Here is a 22,307-nt window from a genome sequence, read left to right as displayed (position 1 = left end):
TGCATGTCAGGCTATGTCGGTTGTCTATGTCTGGATAGGGGTGGCTTAAGTTGCATCAGGGCTGGAACTAGTGGTAGGTCTGCCTAGGGCGCAATCATAAGGGGGCGCATTTTTAATTTTTTTATATAAAAGCTGGTTTATGCCAACTGACCCAAGTGTGTGACTGTTGTATGGGGCTGAACCACGCACTATTGGTTCCGGTTTGGTCCGGCTCCTGCAGAGATCCCCAACATCCCTCTAACTTGCTGGCATCTAGCGGCGTGCTTCTTCTCAACGAGCAGTGGTGCATGTGATGTAAGAAGCGGCGCATCCAGACGTCAATGTCACCACTGGCAGTGAGCAGCAGAGAGAGGAGGAGAGCTAGGCTGGCGTGATGGTGTGGCGAACAGTGAAGAGAACTGGTGCTGGAGAAAATCAGATGACTGGCCTTATTTTCTGATGCTTCCTGGTTCCTGCTGGCACAGGTGCAGATTTGGGGGCAATGTTTATGGCTGACTGTTGGCAAGGGTACAGATTTCTGGGCAACGTTTATGGCTGGCACAGGTATTTTTTTTATATTTATATAAATGAAAAGTTTCATTAATGTGTTGTAAGGTTTGTTTATTAAAAAATTTAATAGTAAGGTGGGAAATGGTAATACAGGATGGGGAGGGGCACAAATTGAAGCCCTTGCCTAGGGTGCCAAACTACCTTGGCCTGGCCCTGAGTTGCATATTGGAAATCTGGATTTGTCTATTAATATATGAAAATGTATTTGGCCCATTCTTAATTCCCCCTATTATTGAATATTTGTCACACACTGGCTGGTTTATGAAGCTGCAGTTGGTGCAAGCAGTTATTAGGAACAGTTACTTCTTTAGATGTGTGATATGAGTAATACTTTTTGTGGTGTGTTTACTAGCTTTCATTAGGTAATATGCCATTTTGAACAGATCAGAATGCAGTTAGTATGCCAAATATGAAGTAATAAGGAACATTAGTAAGGGAGCAAATCGAGTTTGTATCCAGTGAGGCTGCACAGATGTGACTAGTGTTCATGTGAGAGGGGTGTGAGCTTTCAGCTCCTGTTCTGCACTGACCAACTGCAGCTGCTGCCTGGCTGCAAACTCCTCCCAGCACAAGAATGTTAGAAATTGCAGCAGTTCCCAGCTACCCGCTCACTCACAACTAAACTGCGACTAGAAGTCCGTGTCTGCTTATGTAAGTACTACACACAGCTTTCTCACTTGCCAGCCGGGTTCTGGGATAGAATTGTGTTGCATTACTTCTCTGAATAACAAGAAGCATCCTAAACATGGCCAGCCGGCGGCCCTCCACCTGATGTCGCTCATTGCCTTGTCGAATCCTTTTATTACCTATTGGCGGACGGTAGGTTGGCCATCTCTACTCGCTGACTGGCACTTTGTTTCCAGGCTCCAATCCTTGTATCCATAAGCCGAGCCTTGGCGAGTAACTAGTTCTCCGGGCTGCTGATAACTACTAAGCGGCTTCTTCCCACAACGTGTGCGCGCTACTTGCGCATGACTTGCTGCTGCTGCTGCTGCTGGAAATGTGCGTGACGTGTATTGGAGACAGACCCCTGCTCGGGGAGTGGGGCAAACTCGTGCTCTACAGCAGCTACAGCAGGAGTGCCTGTACTTTAGTAATACTTTTAGTGATGTTGTCCCATTGTGGAACATTATCTACATCCATAATATCACTGTTAGCATTCTGTTCTCTGGAAAATATTACTTAAATATTATATTGATTTATAAGAGAATTTATACTACTATATTTAAAAAAAAAAAACTATTTCCCATGTGGCTTTAACATAATCAATATCTGAATGAAAAGCATGAAACGGGAGTGTGATATAGACAAGCTGTTTTTTTGAGAGGGTCTTGAGATCTACTGATCACCAGCTAAAGGTCTACTGGTAGATCCTGATCTACATTTTGGGCACCCCTGCATTACAGCTTTCATGGGCTTTTCTGCCTGTCAGGGTTGTGATTATGTATTTATTCTTTATTATTGTTGTTTCCCGCCCATCCTTGTTAGCGGTGAAGGATCACTGGAGACAATGTGGCACCTTTGTGCTTAGTAGACTTTCTTAGAAGATATAATTATCAGTGTTAGGGCACTGCAGACCAGCTGTGATCCTCAGTAGTGAGTGAAAGGTTTCCTCGTAGGTCTGGTCCTTCTGTGCAAGGGAGACAGCTGCTGGCCTATTGGGTAGCCCCGTGTATGTATATACAGGGCTAATTCAAAGCTGCAAAGTGAAACCAGCGCTCATCCAGCACGAGGTATAGGCAAAACAAAAGGGAGCAAGAAATTTATTCTCATATAGTGTAGTAATTTTTTATATAGATGGATTACACCCCTTGTGAAATAAAATTATTTCTAAAAAGGTGCCTCCTCCAAATTATGTTATTTGCCGTGCTTAGAATTTACACACTGAGGTGAGACTCATGTGAGTATACTCACGAACGTTTAAACGTAGTTTAGGCGTTTAGAAATATAGTTAGATGTTCATCCCCTCAGTTTTCTCCAGGCTCTGTGGCTTGAAAACAATGCGCTGACATAGTGTAAAAACGTCACTCTTTTAATCTCAATAATATCAGTAAAATCGCACTTACAATATTGCTGTTAAAATATCGCATTTAAAATACAAGTCACCAGTCCGCCATCTGTAGGAGTCACTCAGGCAGCCGGTATAGTTGTTACTTGCCGGCGTCTCGACCGCCTCGTGTGTCCCAGTGCGCGTATGGATGACGTCACTGCCCGACGCGTTTCGTCTACCGACTTCCTCAAGGGCTTCCCTTGAGGAAGTCGGTAGACGAAACGCGTCGGGCAGTGACGTCATCCATACGCGCACTGGGACACACGAGGCGGTCGAGACGCCGGCAAGTAACAACTATACCGGCTGCCTGAGTGACTCCTACAGATGGCGGACTGGTGACTTGTATTTTAAATGCGATATTTTAACAGCAATATTGTAAGTGCGATTTTACTGATATTATTGAGATTAAAAGAGTGACGTTTTTACACTATGTCAGCGCATTGTTTTCAAGCCACAGAGCCTGGAGAAAACTGAGGGGATGAACATCTAACTATATTTCTAAACGCCTAAACTACGTTTAAACGTTCGTGAGTATACTCACATGAGTCTCACCTCAGTGTGTAAATTCTAAGCACGGCAAATAACATAATTTGGAGGAGGCACCTTTTTAGAAATAATTTTATTTCACAAGGGGTGTAATCCATCTATATAAAAAATTACTACACTATATGAGAATAAATTTCTTGCTCCCTTTTGTTTTGCCTATACCTCGTGCTGGATGAGCGCTGGTTTCACTTTGCAGCTTTGAATTGGATTTGTATGCGGGTCTGAGGGAGAACAGACCTTTTGGAAACCGGCAGAGGAAGTGAACCATCAAGACCTTTGATATCCTTTTTATTATTATGTATATACAGGGCTGCCACCTTTTTTGGAAAAAAAATACAGACCTTAATATACTTTTCTGTTTTTTTTTCCCTATTAATGACATTGGCATCAAGCACTATTTTTACTGGTCAGGCCGGCAAAATACTGGCAAGGTGGCAACCCTATATGTATAGTACAGTTTGAAACCCATACGCCTATGATCCGAAGGAAAATAAGTAAAGTAGAAAAGAAATAAAGAAGCTCTAGAATGCAAAATATGTTGCCCTTTATACATTAGCTGTCATAAAAAGAAAATCCACCTGGTTACTTTTTATTATTCAGATTTTTTTTAATGACCTGTTGTTTGTATGACTGCTTACCTGCCAGGGATCATGATATGCCCTAAGTGTTAACTGGCCAGATAAGAGAAGCTGAAGGGTTAAATATAGCAATATGCATCAGTAAAGATGGGGCACCCCTGCAAGATCCTTGCATTTAGTTTCATTAGGTCAATGGCTGAGCTTCTTACACTGTGGCAGCTGCATTTATTAGTTGCCCAAGAGGCTGGGAAAGACACTCTGAGAATTGTCAGTAAGCATTCAAGCACTTGTTCAGCATCTGAGGAAACACACTGCCATAGCCCTTAAAGGCCTCTGTGCATGTGTTCTTTCTGTGAGATAAAACCAACCCTTTCTAAAAAAGGTTTGTGTGCTCTTGTCATAACTTGTACTTATTGTACAATGGATACTAGTGATGTGCACTCCTCCCATTCATTGCTTTGTGCCACCCCTACCCCTGCTTAGCAATGCACATTTGCTCTGTATATATTAAGTTGAAATAAGGCCCTTGTATTATAGCAACCCCCCCCCCCAACATCAAGAGTAGTTTCCCTATCTGTTTTGCATGTATCACAAACATAGTTGGACGTCATGTAAACTGAGCTTCAAGAATAACATACCAGTCTCTGTTCCTTTCCTTTTCATCTATCTACCTAACTTCTATCTACCTAACCTCTACCCTCTACCTAACCTCTACCCTCTACCTAACCTCTACCCTCTACCTAACCTCTACCCTCTACCTATCCTCTACCCTCTACCTATCCTCTACCCTCTACCTATCCTCTACCCTCTACCTATCCTCTACCCTCTACCTATCCTCTACCCTCTACCTATCCTCTACCCTCTACCTATCCTCTACCCTCTACCTATCCTCTACCCTCTACCTATCCTCTACCCTCTACCTATCCTCTACCCTCTACCTATCCTCTACCCTCTACCTATCCTCTACCCTCTACCTATCCTCTACCCTCTACCTATCCTCTACCCTCTACCTATCCTCTACCCTCTACCTATCCTCTACCCTCTACCTATCCTCTACCCTCTACCTATCCTCTACCCATCCTCTACCCTCTACCCATCCTCTACCCTCTACCCATCCTCTACCCTCTACCCATCCTCTACCCTCTACCCATCCTCTACCCTCTACCCATCCTCTACCCTCTACCCATCCTCTACCCTCTACCCATCCTCTACCCTCTACCCATCCTCTAAGCCCTCTACCCATCCTCTACCCTCTACCTATTCCTCTACCCTCTACCTATCCTCTTACCCTCTACCTATCCTCTACCCTCTTACCTATCCTCTACCCTCTACCTATCCTCTACCTATTCCTCTACCCTCTACCTATCCTCTACCCTCTACCTATCCCTCTACCCTCTACTATCCTCTACCCTCTACCTATCCTCTACCCTCTACCTATCCTCTACCCTCTACCTACCTCTACCCTCTACCTATCCTCTACCCTCTACCTATCCTCTACCCTCTACCTATCCTCTACCCTCTACCTATCCTCTACCCTCCTACCTATCCTCTACCCTCTACCTATCCTCTACCCTCTACCTATCCTCTACCCTCTACCTATCCTCTACCCTCTACCTATCCTCTACCCTCTACCTATCCTCTACCTCTACCTATCCTCTACCCTCTACCTACCTATCCTCTACCCTCTACCTATCCTCTACCCTCTACCTATCCTCTACCCTCCTACCTATCCTCTACCCTCTACCTATCCTCTACCCTCTACCTATCCCTCTACCCTCTACCTATCTCTACCTCTACCTCCTCTACCCTCTCCCTATCCTCTACCCTCTACCCTATCCTCTACCCTCTACCCTATCCTCTACCCTCTACCCTATCCTCTACCCTCTACCCTATCCTCTACCCTCTACCCTATCCACCTACCTACCTACCCACCTACCTACCTACCCACCCACCTACCTACCCACCTACCTACCCACCTACCTACCTACCCACCTACCTACCCACCTACCTACCTACCCACCTACCTACCTATCCATCATCTATTTATCTATATCAAGCTAATCGCTAATTTCTAAGTGGGAAGGTGAAATATCAGGCAGGTGGCAAGCCTACATGTAAAATAGTATAACATTTAGAGCATGATTGTTTTGTGGCAGTCATTGGTCACAGTGTGGAAAAAAATGCCTTTTTTTAAGTTTCCAGTGCATTTCTATCCCAAATTTTGTGGCTTTCCTGCAAGTAGGAATCCGAATTTCACTTGACGAATTGATACATTTATTAAAGCGGATCAGTGTGTCCATTTAGCAGCTTGATAAATCTGACCGTATCACTGCTTACTGCTCAGTAAAACATGCTGATGTTTAAAAAAAATCTGTTGTTCTTTTAATGAATAATGTGTATGTTGTTTATTTGGGAAGCCATTTTGTTTGTGTCCTCATTTCCCAGTCAGGAAGCTGTTCAGAAGACTGAAGGGCAGTACTATGCCCCAGATACTGATATAGAGCTAAGTAATCATAAGGCTAGATTTTTAATGTCAATATTTTGATAACCCCGTCTTTTTATTAGCTTTCTGTCAGCCAGTCAAACCATTGCTTGGATGTTTGTATATGCGATGCTCTAGCAAGCAGAATATGTTTTAATTTTCGACTAAAAAGTTGCAGTCTGTTTATGGATGTTTATTTGGTTAAGCAGGGGTTAAAGGGGTTATTAAACTTCCAACACTTTTTTCAGTTTATTTGGTTTTAGTTTGTTCACCAGAAATAGATTTTTTTTTTTTTTACTTTTAATTACTATTTGTGACTGTTTTTCTAATATTGTAAAGTTTAGTTGTTCTTATTTCTTTCTAAAGCAGCTCTGGGAAGGGGTCACTGACTCTGTAACTGTTCCAAATTGATACATGTAGTTGATAAATTTCTTATCTTTGTCCCTGCTGAGCAGAATCCCAGAGTTTCATTAATGTCAGCTCTTTGGAATATTAGCAACTATTGTATCAATTCTGAGATGCTGCCAAGAAGTGTGTCAACTAAGGTTAGCAAATTGTAACCTTTCAGAATCTGGGCTTTAGATTCTGGAAACCGGTAAAGAAATAAATGATGGAAAGCAATTGAAAAAACTCTATTTCTGTGAATAATCTGAAAACAACTGAACTAAATAAAAGTGTTTGCAAGGTGAACAACCCCTTTAAGACCTGATTGACTTTCTTTTTTCACAGTGTGGAACAAATTGGAGACTAAAAGGCAAGCTCTATGCTTAGGGTTACCAACAACTGCCTTTATTTTTATTGCTGCTTTGAAATGTATGCACCAAACCCCCTATTTTATTTATTTTGTTTGGCTGCCCAAACTGTTCTGAACATATCTCTCAACTGCACCTTTACAATGTTGCAGGCCTAAACAAAACATCTTTTTTTTTTTTTTTTTTTTTTTTTTTACATCTTGCTGTGTTAAAACAACACACTGAAAGGAAACGCTGTGTGAGGATCTCCTGCTTTAATGTACTTGAGTATAAAGTAGAGAAAAAGACAGTCCCTTGATTCCCTTCAATATTCAAGTAAAGTAGTTGTTGTAGATTCTTTGTTGCTGCAGAGCTATTATAGTTTTTTGAATAATGCGCTAAGAAAAACATGTCAGGAGGATTTACCTGTAACTACCTACCTGTGGTTTCCAGTAGCCACCTGTTGCTGAAAGATGTCTGTGTTCTCTTGCGACATTGTCTCCTCGGTGCTATAGACCGCATGTTTGCAATAGTTTATTATGGGAACTATCTGCCAGTGGTTCACAGTGTTCTGTTTGCCACCTAGTGATGGCAGTTAGTAGCACTCATCTCATGATTGTTGCAAATATGTTCGTGTAGTCCTTGTCTGCTGCTCCGTGATCTAAAACAAGGGAGCTGTATCATATTTACGGGTAGGTACTTTGTTTACTGTGATGCTGAGTTTATTTTAAACTCAAAAAAGCTGCAAAGCTATGGAATTGCTTTTCCTGTGGTGTTGAAGGAAGTCACTGATGTAGAGAAAAAAATTCTAAAGCACAATGTCTATATGGCGGCTAGGTTTAAGGTACTAAGCTTCTCCGCAGGGTGCCTTGGCATGGAAATAAAAAAAGTATTTACACAATGTCTGATGCAGACCTTCTTAGCTTAAAATGCAGATATACTCGTGCGTTTATTAAATAGGGGGCTAATGTAAAGATCTGCAAACTAGGAAATCTAATGTTCTTAAAGGACAAGGAAAGGCAAAAAAATAAAATCCCATTTTTAATTTCTTTAATGAAAAAGAAACCTATCTCTAATATACCTTAATTAAAAAATGTGTACCGTTTTTATAAGAAACCTGACTGTATGCAGTGAAATTCTCCCTTCATTTACTGCTGTGGATAGGAATTGTCAGATTGTCCCTAACTGCTGAGCAGGGAAACAATCATACTTATGAACAGCAGGGGGAGACCCCGCCTTACTTACCAGCCATGCAGAATTCAAGCAGCTTTGTTTATGACGATCCCTAAGCAGCCCAGACCACACTGAGCATGGTCAGGGTCAGGCAAAGATGTTTAACAAAGTTACAAGATGACAGCCCCCTGTGGCCAACTTTGAAAGCATAAATCATTTGTTTGATAAGTCTTTGTGGAGCAGTAAGTTCATGCTTATGTTTAGTATACAAAATATAGCATTTCTAGCCTAATTCTATTTTAGACTTTCCTTGTCCTTTAATCTAAACCCAGTCTATTACTCATGTTGCCATGTGTCTGGTTTGATGTTTTCCTACTGAAACTTTTTTCAAAGCTATCCCATCCTTTCCAAGGTCAAGATAAGTTATCTTCTATATATGTGTATTATTTATAAATGTACAGATGAAATCACAGTAGCACCAGCATTTGCATTTTGGGGTACAGAGTGGCCAGCTGGTTCAGTCTATAGCTCAGGTACACCATATGGTACCAGATGGATGTTGTGTTACTTTGACCTTATTCACAGCTACAGTGGGTTATAGAGTTTAGGAATGGAAGCTGTGCACTCCCTTGGTTGCCTTATGTTTTATACATCAGTAAATGAATGGATTGTCTCCTGCATCCCAGAAACCAATGTTTGGTAACCAAGGCAAAATGCTGTGCAGCATCAGGCTTAGAATAACAATGCAAACAGGTCCTTAGTATTCCAGGCATTGCTACATTTGCTGCACATTGACTGCATAATAAAAAAAAAACCTCAATCTTCACCAAGCTTTAAAGCAAAGAGCTTAATGTAGTCTTTCAAAATTGCAAAAATAAATAAGTCTTCCAGGAGACATGCTGGAAAGGTAAGTAAGATGGCAGCTCAGTCTACTTTTTTTCCCCTGGACAGGGCATTGTTTTTCTAAAAGTACTTCCAACTCAGGGTAAACAACTTAGTGATTCAATCAAAAGGGAATGGGGCTAACATATTGGCACCCAAGCCAGTGAATTTGGATTCACTTTTAGATAAATAGGAAGTACCAAGAAAGGTGATGTAATGGAGTTGCTTGTGGACAGTGCTGTTCTGCTGTGATCTACTGGTAGTTAATGATTTACTTTTTGGGCATCCTGAGCCTAAGGTCCCAGTTGAAGCAGGGTTCCTTCAGAGATTATTAAATGGTGCCCACATTGCAGATCCTCAGGTGGCAGAACAAAACTTGCCAAACTTGTGTTACTCTGATATTGACTTAATACAAGTACGGTCCCTCAGCTGTCTGTGGCCTGTGTAAAACTCCTCTTACAGAGTGAAAAAGCCAGGATAAGCACACTGGGGCCAAAGACAAGGAGGGGGGATTACAAACACAGGTGTCTGGAATCTCCTTCCAGACCAAAAACAGGAAATGGGCTGTTTGAACGATGAAAATAAAGCTATAGCATAGCTCAGTCTAGCCCTGCAGGGGTATATGCTCTTTGCATTGCCGTTAAATCATTTTTCCAGGATAGGAAAAGTAGTGTTTATTTTTCCTAAATTAAGCCAATTTGTCTCCTATGCATGTATACAGAATACAGTTAAAGGTGGAAACACTGCAATGAAATACTGTCCTTGCCCATGATTCAGAGGATTGCGTTTATTCCCCTTTTCTACTCTTTTAATCCTGCAAATTTTTGCATAGTTGTTAGTATGTAACATACTACATACATTAAAACTGAAGTGATAAACAACTTTGCCGTATGATTTAAACACACTTATGATGTTGTTGGCTCCTTTTTTGGGTAGTATTAGGGCAGTTCATAAACTATTGAGACTGCCTCCACCCCCAGGGTGGCTTAGAGCAGTGGATGGGGGCCAAAGAGTTTGGCAGAAATTTGAGGTTGATTGCTTATTTAGGGTCTGGCCACACAAGCAGATTCGGGGAGACAATCTCCCCGAACTGCCTTTCCTGTGCCCTCTGCTGGCTAAAATGAAAATCGCCTGGGGGAAGGCACACATGGCGCTTCGTTTCCTGAAGTCGCCCAAAGTTGCCTGCATTGCCGCAGGCGATTTTTATTGTAGCTGGTGGAGGGCAGGGGGAAGGCAGTCCGGTGAGATTGTCGCCCCGCAAAAGAGCAGATTTGTCGCCTGGCGATGAAATCATCCCGATTCTGCTTGTGTGCCCCTGCCCAGTGGCGGAACTACTGGTGGAGAGGGCCAGGGCCCGCACCCCCTCAGGGCCCCCAGCAGCCCGCGCGCCACTGAAATGCGGGCCGTACGGAGGGTGGCGGGGGCCCGGCTGCGTGTCACGCATCAGGGCCCGCCCCCCATAGCAGGGCAATAGACCATGTTTTCATATACCTGTAACATTGTTATTAACTGAGAGGGGCTCAAATCCAAACAGACTGAAGAACTGAAGGATAAAGGAGTCGGCCCTTGATCAAGAAGAGATTCAGGAGTTAGGAATGCTTTCTTCTTTAGGCTTCAGTCATTCGTCAGCCTCATTTCTCTGATTCTGTCCTAACACACATCTGATCCAGCTGAATCACTTTTGTCATAGTTTATGTAATGGAAACTTCATTGTATTTGAGTTAAATCCTGAGTAGCAGATGTTTCTCTAGAGTACATACTTTTTGGCAGTGCCATACATCGGTGCATTTGTAACCAAGTCTCGTACAGAGGCAGTTGCTGAAAGGCCTGCTAGAAAGTGCTGTATCTAGCAGTCTCAGAACAATACTCTCCTTCTTAAACATACTGCTCTGCTTCTTGAAATTGTTACTTTATTTTTGTGGTTTGTCATTTAGACCATTTTAGTAGCTCTCCTCTGTGCAGTTCCACCTGTATATTTTTCTCACCGGCAGTTGTAAATTGGCCTGGAACTTTCACAAAGGCTTTGAGCAGGTCTGACATTCTGTATCGTTTATGGCTCTATATACTAAACAGACTGACTAATAAACAATGAAAGATAGAGGTTGTTCTAGCAAATCAGTTTCCCTCTGATCTATGTCAGCTGCTGTTTGGTAGTTCAGCCAAATACAGAGTTAAAAGAAAAGGAATGTTAATCTTTCAGCTCTGCTGTGACAGCCAAACTTTTTAGAAAAACGAGAAGACGTCACCACAAATTGTAAAGTATAATTTACTAACCACTTTTCCATTAGCCTGGCAGCAACTCTGACGGCCTACAATGTGCTGAATGTACAGACCTTGAAGCAAGTATCATTTTTTTTCTTTAATGACTCACTGATATCCAGTGTCTGTCTGGGATCTGCACAGTGAGGCACTTCAGCTGTCTACAGACTGCAGCTCCCTGCTTTTCCCAGTAGCTAGAGCACATTCCTAGTATGTATTCATTCTAAATGTAAAAGGGGGCACAAATCCTCTGGAGAAATGGAATATGCTTAAAGTACACTTCTAGCACTGGCAGTTTATAAAGCTGGTTTTTAGATTTGTCGCTTTTTGGCAGCTTCTGCACAGCAGCTGTCCTTCAGGACATCTGTTCCGGATACCTGGGATGGGGGTAATGCAATATGCAGGCAGCTTCTCCAATGGAAAGTCATTTTGTGCTAGGGTCAATTACATCTCTGTGCCCAAGCCTGACCTGCCATTACTGCAAGTAATTCCCCCTCTAGTTGTAAAAAAAAAAAGTTACTCAGTAGCTTTAACAACAAATGATGTTTAGAAAAAAAACGCTCTCTTTTAAAGACAGTGTGGTTTCCTGACACGTTTTACCCATGGGTGCCTGCAGAATGGGGCAAGAAGGGGCAGTTGCCCCACCCTGAATTCTCCAGTTAGTTTCAAGAAAATGTTTGTAAATGTAATTCCCAACAACACAAAAAGGAGGAGAAAATGAGAAGTGGAGAGAAAAGGACAGAGGGTGAGAGAAAATAATAGAAAACACAAGAGAAAGTGGTCAGTGATCGACCATTGTGTAAATAAATAATTAGCTATGGAAATTTGTTGTTCTTGTAATAATCTGCCAGGAAGCCCTAATATTATGAAACTTACATTTGTTTTGTGTGTAGATTTAGCAAGTAATCTGCCCGAATAACTTGAATGCCAGAATTTGATTTCGTTCAAATAAGGGGATGAGTGGGAGTGTGCAAATAGCTTAAGCTGTAGTGTAAATACATAGTAAAAAGTGGGTAAATCCGAGAACACAATCCCCAATCGGAACGTCTTTTGCCCATTTTCTAAAACTGTGCCTTATTGAACAGTCAGGCCAGTGCATTTGTAGCCAGCAGTTCTTTACTGGTTATCATACTCTAAAAAGTACATTAAAATATAAATGTGGGTCTGAATAAGAAATACAGGAGTGGCCAGTTGTGGGTGTCTGCTCACCCATGGTTTTTTCTTTTGTTCCTACTAATGTGATTTGTTTTTTTGTGCTCCTTCATAGTTTATGACTGGGTATTATTGGATAAGTCTTGCCAAAAGACAGCTTTCTCTGAACATGTTTAAACATTACAATAACTTTTATAGCAAAATATATCCTTTTCTATATGACTCTATATCCTCCAACTCCCTTTAATCTGTAAACAATAGAACGCCAGCTAAAGATCTTGCACAGTGTGTGTTGTAATAAAAAAACAAGTCTGGTGAGTGTCATAAAATATAACTGACAGCTCAGAACATGTTGCATGCTTATGAACACATTACACTCCTAGAAAAAATATACTTTAAATATTACATTAAATCAATTTTTCTTGGTATATGTATGCATATTCATGCCTTTAGACTGCACATGCAGACTGGCTCTATTTCCCATGGTTTCCCAATAGTACCCAGGGAAAAATTCACTTGGCTCTTGAAAACTGTTTTTTTTCTGGACAGCTGAAGATCCATAGTTCATACAATAACATCAGTACATTTAAAAAGATAAACATTAGTACATTGGAAAATTATTGGAGATAAAATTGCTGATGTGACGTCAGACATAATTTTCTTTTTAGGCATTTATTAAAGCAGTCCTAGCCTTCACAAAGGAATGAATTGGAGTGTTTTTCCCCCCATACACTTGATGTTTTGTTAAAGGCTGTCACACATTTCCATAGGGCTTTAAACAATGCAGAATTTCTCTTGGGGATTTATAGCAGGGCTTCGTGTAATGCTTGAAGGACAGCAGAGTGATAACACGTATTAATTGTATACATTTCCGTTCCCAAACACAAATCATCTCTTACTTCTGTACAACTTTAAAGCCAGTGAGCAAATCTTCAGGAAGAAGGGGGGATTGAGGAAGTGGTTAGAGGATGTGAAGGCATAAAGAAATACACAGTTTAGCTTCTCCTACTTATTGAATAGACTAAAATATAATAGGTGTTAATTATATAAGTTGGCTGTACATTAGGGATGCACCAAATCCAGGATTTGATTCAGGAACTTCCTGAGTCACATCAGGGTTTCGTAGAATTTTGACCCGGCCAAAGCCTGAGAGACTGTCGGAAAAGCATCTGAACCATTGATGTCATGTAACCTTAAAGAATTTGTCAACTGAACTAGTGAAAAGCCAGATGAAAACACCAATAGGATATATGTGGAGGGCAATAATTGTTGTTAGGGGAACTTTAGCAAGTTTCTATTTAATGAGCACCCATAGCCAAAAACTGTCTTTAGTGAAAAAGACATTAGGCAGTAAGGCTAAGTTATAGCCAAGAGGGGTGGGTAGGAATTAAATATGACAAGAATAGGTGCTGCCATTGAAGGCCATTGTCCCTAGAGAAACTACATGCAATTTAATCCATATGAGATGGGTGGAGGCATGTGAGGATGGTAGCCACTCTGCATTTATGGTAGTTTGGCAAACCCAACCAGGCCCCTGTGTGCTGTTCAGTTGTCACAGTGTAGAGGATGGATGGAGCTGCACTTATATCCCTGAAGCTTCAAGGGGCACTGGGTCAGTGATTGGTGAGGTATAAGCTTTCCCATGGTGACGTCTTGTGTTATGAATCTATTGATATTTCTATGTTATATGATGTATTTGAGCAAGAGCCCGGCCAGTCTAATTCACTGAGGGTGTGAAGATAGTTTGCTTTAAGCCCTGGAGCTGGTTGCTCTGCACTATACACCCGTGTTGAAATCCTTCATGAGATAAGTCAGCTGGCAGCCAGTCTGAACTCCAGTTCTGTAGGTTCAGAGACTATAGTGTAAATCATATTCGTGCATGGGAAAATCTTTTAGCATCCAGATATTGTGTGGAATTTCCTTTTCTCAGTGTTGAAAATCCTTGGAAGAGACATTCAAAATGGCAGTGGTGCCCCGATACAGGTTTGTACAGCAGGCTTCCCAGTGAAGTGCTACTGATGGCTGCTAAAAGCACAGGCACTCTAGGTACAAGTGTTCATTATCTGTTAATAAAATGACTCAATCTAGGATTTGCTTTCAGACTTTAATCATGTTTTTCCAATCCCCTAGTAGCAGTCAGAAATTTGAAATGATTTTTTCTTTCAAACCACACAAATGTTATGGACAGAAAACTAATTGTTATTGTCACTGTTTAAATCACATGGGTGATGTGGAAACTGATTTTTACTGGGTTTTTTTTTCCTTCAGCCAGCTGCAAAATGCCCAACTGGGGAGGTGGAAACAAATGTGGAGCCTGTGGCAGCAATGTTTATCATGCTGAAGAAGTGCAGTGCGATGGGAAGAGTTACCACAAATGCTGCTTCCTTTGTAGTAAGTTGGTTTGCGGGGTGCCTTCACAAATGGCTGGGCTCCACCATAATATGCTTGTAAAACCAATGCATATGTTGTTACTGGTAATTTCTTTACCCTGTTGCAGTTAGGCTTGGTAAATCCCTTTTACAGTATATGGGGACCAATATACTCTACATCAGGGATCCCCAACCTTTTGAACCCGTGAGCAACATTCAGAAGTAAAAGGAGTTGGGGAGCAACACTAGCATGAAAAATGTTCTTGGGGTGCCAAATAAGGGCTCTGATTGGCCATTTAGTAGCCCCTATGTGGATTGTCAACCTACATTGAGGTTCTGTTTGGCAGTGCACCTGTTTTTTATACAACCAAAACTTGCCTCCAAGTCTTGAATTCAAAAATAAGCACCTGCTTTGAGGCCACGGAGAGCAACATCCAAGGGGTTGGAGAGCAACATGTTGCTCACGAGCTACTGGTTGGGGACCACTGCTCTACATACTGCTTGACTGAACATCCATTTTAAGGCATGTCCTTGGCTTGACTTCATAAATATCATGGGGTATATTATGAGGGATTTTAACTGGCTGCATGCACATTTTCCCTAGTTCAGTTAGCCATAGCAGCCAATTTGCTTACATTATTCCAGACTGGTTAATGATCCGTGTGAATACATTGGTATGAATTCCTAAAATGGGGCAGATTGCACGGTGTTGCTGCATACAACAATGGTTTCTTTCTTAAACACTGGTGTATTTTAATTCACCTAATTTGCATTAATGTGGAGGTCCCCAACCTTTTTTTTTTTTTATATGTGAGCATCAATCAACTGTAAAAAGAGTCTGGGGCAATGTAAGCATGAAAAAATTCCTGGGGGTGTTGCATGTATGTAGTGTTGGAGCAGCAGTTCCATGCAGTATTTACACGTGAGAGATGTTGGTGGGTTTTCATCTTGGAATCTGAACTGCAGACTCTAAGGGGGGGGGGAACTTGGAGCACTGAGGGCAGCGGCAAATCTGAGGGAGGAAAGGAGACTCACAGAGCAACCACTGGCAGGGGCCAGTGTAGTGGGGGTGGAAAAGGGGCAGTGGAGGTTTGTTACAAGGGGAAGGATGGGTAGGGGTGCTGGTCCACAGCTCATCCAAAGCAAATAAGCTCATCCAAAGCAACAGATTTCCCATTTTGGGTGAAGATACTAGAGAGGACCGCTCTGAACTGGATTATATTGTGCAGACTGAAGAGCGGTAGGTGGAGCGCAACAAGGGAAAGGCAGGGTTTAGTTATAGGTGTTCCAATTATTAGAAAGGTGGATAGGGTAATCTGATGTAAGCAACCTTCATGCCGGACAATCCGCTGCTTGCCTGGTGCTAGGGTTCGGCATGTGGTGGAATGAGTGGACGGATTATTGGGAGGGGCTGGGGAAGACCCGGCAGTTTTGGTACACATCGGTAACAAAAACAAAGGGGGGGGGGAGTATAGGAGTATGCGAGTATGCTATAGATCCCCTAATATAAGTGAAGAGGAGTAGGCTGAGGTCCTGATGCAAATAGAAAAGGCTACTAGTTTGGGGAAAGAAATGATAATGTGGGGGGGTTTAATTACCAAGATATTGACTGGAGCAACAGTACTGCCGGTAATGAGGACAATTTTATGGCAAAAGTTGAGGAGCCAACCAGAAAAATTGTATATTGGATCTAGTGATCTCTAATGACCCAGAATGTATAGCAAATGTCAGTAACATAGCTACCCCTACAGCCGCCCCCCCACACACACACCCTCCAAAAGTTTGGGTATTTTTTGTGGCGTATTCACTAGAGCGCAAACCGCCAGCAGGCCCCAAGGGGGTGCGGACCCTTGTGCAGTTGCACCCCTGGTAGTTCTGCCACTGCCAACGTGTAAGTAATTGAACCCCTGGGCAATAGTGACCATAAAGTGTTTGGAAGTACATCTGGTTTTTATGCAACCAAAACTTCAAGCCAGGGATTGAAAAATAAGCACCTGCTTTGAGGCCACTAGAAGCAACATCCAAGGAGTTGGCGAGCAACATGTTGCTCATGAGCCACTAGTTTGGAATCACTGCATTGATGACTGAATCCATTCTTGCTGCTGTGAAACCCTCTGTGTGTGCTAATAGCCCAAGTCAGCCTGTGGCACAGTGAAGCGTTGAAATTGAATGACCCCTGTTTGGCTTATGTAGCAAATATATTTCTGTGTAGTTTCTGCCTTGGGGATTTTAATCTGAAATATCACAATTGAGACTTTTTCAGTTGAATGGTCAAATATATCTGTGCAGCCTGAATCAGAACCAACACATATTTTCCATTTATTAAATGTCACTATAACAATATGCTTCACAGAAAGCTTCAGATGGCTTTGTTTGCAATGACTGCACTTTCATTCTACAGCTTGTACTTTGTCAAAAAGTATTGTAGGAAAAATGAATTCTCTTTGTAATTTTTGCTTATTTACCCTAGTGGTATGCCGAAAAAACCTGGACAGCACAACTGTAGCCATTCACGATGATGAGATTTATTGTCGATCATGTTATGGGAAAAAGTATGGCCCGAAAGGATATGGATATGGCCAAGGAGCTGGCACTTTGAATATGGACAGAGGGGAAAGGCTTGGCATAAAGCCGGAGGAGTAAGTAGTTGATACTTCAGACACATCCCTAACTGCTCTGCAGGAAAACTGATCATACTTTCAAACCGCAGGGAGGAACCCCGCCACCTTACTTACCTGACCTCGAGCAGCTTTGTTTGTTTCCCAGTGCAGTTTGCATATTCTGATTATTAATCAGTCTTGCTGTATTGGTTTCTATGGCGGATATTATTTGACTTGTGCTGTTTTGATAATTTATGACAATCCCTAATCTTAACCTCTCAACTGAAGCCCAGACCACACTGAGCATATGCGTAGTCTTGGTCTTGCAAAGATGTTTAACAAAGTTACAAGATGGTGACCCCCTGCTGCCAACTTTGAAAGCATAAATCATTTGTTTAGTTAGGCTTCTGGTGCAGTAAGTTCATGTTTATTTAATATACAAAATACAGCATTTTTAGCAATATTCTACTTTAGACTTCAGTTCCCCTTTAAGGGTACTGCTACATGGGGCTATTTCTTGGCCTGTGTGTAAAGCGCCATGTAATGCCAGTAAATCACCACACTGAATATTTAGCTAATATCCACAAGAACAGCATCAGCACCAAAAGATTTTCAGTGATTAGACAATAGTGCATTCATAGATTACACATGCTATTATGAAAAATTCTTTTTGGGGGCCAGGCTAGATACCTTGTATATAGTGGTGATATTTCTAGTATTTCTAAATATTCTTTATTTACAGAAATCTGGCACGGCAGAATACCAGTTCAAATCCTTCTAAGTATGCTCAAAAGTTTGGAGGTGCTGAGAAGTGTCCTAGATGCAATGAATCTGTATATGCCGCTGAGAAAATAATGGGAGCTGGAAAGGTAGAGTGAACAGAGCTATGTTCTATGTATCCGTATGTCCTGTTCTATACAGTGGGGTGCCATGATGCAACTATTTACATTCCTGATGGAAAAAATCATCCCTGCATGGCTTTTACAGGGAGGTTCTTCTGGACTACGATTTCATTAAAGATACTGACATACTTTGGTTTTAATATGCACAAAATAGCCACACAAAAATATATTCTTGTCTCCTACTCTTACTCTTAAAAAGTAGAGATGAAATAATTGGTTATCATTCACCATTCACTTGCAGGTACAGCAACTCTGCATGAATAAGCCACTAATTTAGGGGAATGAATTGGAAGCTTTGATTTCAGCAATGCCTGTTCTTAAAGGAATTGTTCAGTGTAAAAATAAAAACTGGGAAAATAGGCTGTGTAAAATAATAAATGTTTCCTAAAATAATATATGTTTCCAATATAATTACTTAGTCAGAAATGTAACGTATAAAGGCTGGAGTGACTGGATGACCAACATAATAGCCAGAACCTTACTTCCTGTTTTGCTCTCTTGGTTTCCACTGATTGGTTACCAGACAGTAAACAATTAGTGACTTGAGGGGGGCACATGGGTCATAACTGTTGCTTTTGAATCTGAGCTGAATGCTGAGGATCAATTGCAAACTCATTGAACAGTTTTGTCCCATGTGGCTGACTAACTCAAGAGTTAGAGCGATGCAAAGCAGGAAGTAGTGTTCTGGCTATTATGTTGACATCCAGTCACTCCAGCCTTTATACATTACATTTTGGCTATGTAACTATATTCTGATATATAGTAGAACCTCAATTTTACATCCCCTGATTTTAAGTTTTCCCTCATTTTACATTGTTGTTTTGTGGTCCCACCTATATATTACACATAATACATTTCCCTGCTTTTACATTTTCCTGAATTTTACACCATTATTTTCTGGTTCCCTGATAAATGTAAAATGGAGGTTCTACTGTATTTGGCACTGGATAGCTTGTAACCCATGTTTATATTCACACCGCAGTCTGTGAAACAGGACATTTTCATCTAGATCAACACTTGCATTCATTTTATTTAATGATCCATATGCTCTTTTTCCTAGAGAGGTGTTTAGCCCATTTTTATTAGCCTATAATTACTTACTCCGTCACCACCCTAGGCAGGGAACCATAACTTGACACAACTTGTATGTGTCAGACATAAGCCATAATCACTGCAGTTTAAATAAACGTCACCTGTCTTAAATTTCTTAATTCTGCCCCATCCTTTGATCAAGTCACACCCTTTGTTGTGTGTAATACAATGTAACATCTTCCCTCCAGCCTTGGCATAAGAACTGCTTTAGGTGTGCAAAGTGTGGAAAGAGTCTAGAATCTACAACCCTGACTGAAAAAGAAGGAGAGATCTATTGCAAAGGTGAGGTTCTTACTGTGGTTTTCTGACACCATGTGTTATCTGTTACAGTAGAGAGGTTCTGTATGTACAAATAGCCGCACCTCTCACCTTTGCTTAGATATTCCTGCTTAGGTGGTGCAGAGTTCTCAAGACGGTCGGCACACGTCCTAACACTAGCGAGAATAGAAAGAGAATCGCACAGACACCAAATATGTTGCAGGTGGGGAACTTCCCCTATTCTTTATTGTGACCACCTGTGCATCAACGTTTCGGGGGGGGGGGATTAACCCTCCCTTCGTCAGGATCGCAGTAGAGACTGAAAATATGACTTGGGGTAATGCCCATAAATTAGGTGCTGGTCTATCTAGCATTTTAAATAGAGAGAAACAGAACATTGGCAGTTTGTTTCTATATCTAAACACAGTAGTCCCCAAACTTTTTTGTTACTCGCGAGCCATATTCAAATTTAAAAAAAATAAATAATAATAAAAAAAAAAAGTTGGAGAGCAACACAAGCAAGCAAAACGTTCCTGAGGGTGCAAAGTATGGGTTCTAACTTGCTATTGGTAGCCCCTATGTGGTCTGGAAGCCTACAGGCGGTTATGTTTTACAGTAAACATGGTGTTTAGGCAACTAAAGCTTGCCTTCAGGAATTCAGAAATACAGGTAAGAACCTGCTTTGAGGCCACTGGCAGTGACATCTAAGGGGTTGGTGAATAAAGGTGGCCATACACGGGCAGATAAAGCTGCCGATATCGGTCGTTTGGACCAATTTGACAGCTTATCTGCTCGTGTATGTGGGTTTCCAACGGGTCTTTCCGATCGATATCTGGCCACGATATCGATCAGGAAGGTTTGATTTTTAACCGACTGACCCGTCAGAGCCCCTTGGGGTATCGTAATTTGATTGTTCGGCCATACGGCCGAACGTTCGAATTACCCCCAATATAGCCATGTCGTTCGTGGCATATCGGGGAAAGATCCACTCGTTTGGCGATGTCGCCAAACGAGCGAATCTTTGAGTCTATGGCCAGTTTAACATGTTGCTAATGAGCCACTGGTTGGGGATCACTGCCTAAACCTATAACTGAAAAATATAGGCTGCAAGTCTGATTATTAGATCAATATGAGAAGGCCTGAATAAAAAGCTATAAATAATAAAGGAAAAGAAGGCTAACAATAAAACTGTAGCTGCAGGGGCCATTTCCAGCTGAAGGTTGGATTGAGGCAGAACAGAAAGTCCAATAAATAAATAAATAAATAAATAAAGACCAGTTGAAAAGTTTCTTAAAATCAGTCCATTATATAACATACTGAAAGTTAATTGTAAAATGGATCTCCCTTTCTTTATTGCCATTGTTCAACATGGTACATGTGACCATCAAGCAGAGCCATGTGAGCTTGGGAGGCACGGCTATCAGAAATATCTAGAAATGGAAAAATGCAGACATCAGTGGAAAATAATAAAGCCAGAGCCTGTAGAGATAAAGACCGTGTCGGCATAGGTATTCCACTGGGCTAAATACCTAATGTACCAAATGCTAATGTATTGTGGCCACGAAGACTAGGGCTATATTGTTTATAAAGTGAAAGGAATAACCTTACACTGAATAAAAATGTCTGTCTCTCTAATGGAACCTTTGTGATCTATCCCAGCTTGCTATGCAAAGAATTTTGGGCCCAAAGGATTTGGTTATGGGCAGGGAGCTGGTGCTCTAGTCCATGCCCAGTGAAGAAGGATGCAGCTTGTTCTGGAGACAACACAACATTCCATGAAACCTGGCATTTCCTTGAAACTAAGCAGCCAAGAATTCCAACCTGTACTAATCACTGTGACACTTTACATGTCTTTGTTATAATGATGTACTTTCATAAAGCTTGTTGATGCTTTCTCTGTAACACTACATTTAATAGAAATAATCTGATGTTTCAATAAAGTATTTGGTTTTGTTCCCTGTTGCCACAAAGTTGCATTGTGCGTTGTTTTGGTGCCATTAAATGGAGCAGGTTATTGTTTACCAAGCCAGTATAGACTACCCTGTCATTGGTAACACACAGAATCCCATTGCTTCCATTTTAGAGTGTAGATTGGTGTATAAAACGAGGCATTGAACGAGTCTGCCTAGGAATAATCTTGTTCAATGCAGGTATCAGATATTGCATTACTACCGGTATATATATTCCAATGGGGTTTACATTAAAATAATGGAAACTAAATAGCTCAGTGGGTGAAAGTGCCTTAAAGTAATGAAAATATAATGTACTGTTGTGCTTCACTGTAAAACTGGTGTGTTTGCTTCAGAAAAACAACTATACGTTATATAAACAAGCTGCTGTGTAGCCATGAAGCCTGCCATTCAAAGCTGAAAAAGCCACAGGATACACAGCAGATAACAGATGAGCTCTGTTGTATACAATGAGTTTCTTCTGAACGTATCTGTTATCTACTGTGTATCCTGTGCTTAAATGGCTGCCCCTATGGCTACACAGCAGTTTGCTTCAGAAAGATTAATATAGTTTAGATAAACAAACACCAGTTTTACCAGTGCAGGGCAACAGTACAGTATATTGTCATTCCTTTAGCAGAGCTGTGTTATGTGTCTCCTTGGGCAAGGCAAGGGTAAATGGCCACACTATTCCTTATTCATAATGTCTGAAAGATATTTTATTGAACACTCCTA

General features: G+C 41.4%; 1 protein-coding gene across 2 annotated transcripts; it reads left to right on the top strand.

Moving 5' to 3' along the window:
- Positions 1–1,181: 1,181 nt before the first annotated feature.
- Positions 1,182–21,589, top strand: csrp2.L (cysteine and glycine rich protein 2 L homeolog). 2 transcript variants are annotated; one of them, NM_001093973.1, is made up of 6 exons: positions 1,182–1,200; positions 14,671–14,793; positions 17,242–17,410; positions 18,114–18,240; positions 19,554–19,647; positions 21,283–21,589. In NM_001093973.1, exons 2-6 carry the CDS (start codon positions 14,682–14,684, stop codon positions 21,357–21,359), a joined length of 579 nt encoding a protein of 192 aa, NP_001087442.1. In that variant the 5' UTR covers positions 1,182–1,200; positions 14,671–14,681; the 3' UTR covers positions 21,360–21,589. The 2 variants fall into 2 exon arrangements, with proteins under 2 accessions (NP_001087442.1, XP_018106552.1); XM_018251063.2 differs by lacking the exon at positions 1,182–1,200 and adding an exon at positions 1,211–1,368 and having other exon boundaries at positions 21,283–21,585.
- Positions 21,590–22,307: the final 718 nt, after the last annotated feature.

Source organism: Xenopus laevis, chromosome 3L, assembly GCF_017654675.1.
Source record: "Xenopus laevis strain J_2021 chromosome 3L, Xenopus_laevis_v10.1, whole genome shotgun sequence".
Lineage (NCBI taxonomy): Eukaryota > Metazoa > Chordata > Amphibia > Anura > Pipidae > Xenopus > Xenopus laevis.
The sequence above is the reverse complement of the archived record's forward strand: the minus strand, read 5'-3'. Positions and strand labels throughout refer to the sequence as shown.

Coding starts and splice junctions, on each gene's coding strand:
- csrp2.L (NM_001093973.1), top strand. CDS start 14,682: ATGCCCAACTGGGGAGGTGGAAACAAATGTGGAGCCTGTGGCAGCAAT. Junction 14,794..17,241: donor CAAATGCTGCTTCCTTTGTA/GTAAGTTGGTTT, acceptor TATTTACCCTAG/TGGTATGCCGAAAAAACCTG. Junction 18,241..19,553: donor AAATAATGGGAGCTGGAAAG/GTAGAGTGAACA, acceptor TCTTCCCTCCAG/CCTTGGCATAAGAACTGCTT.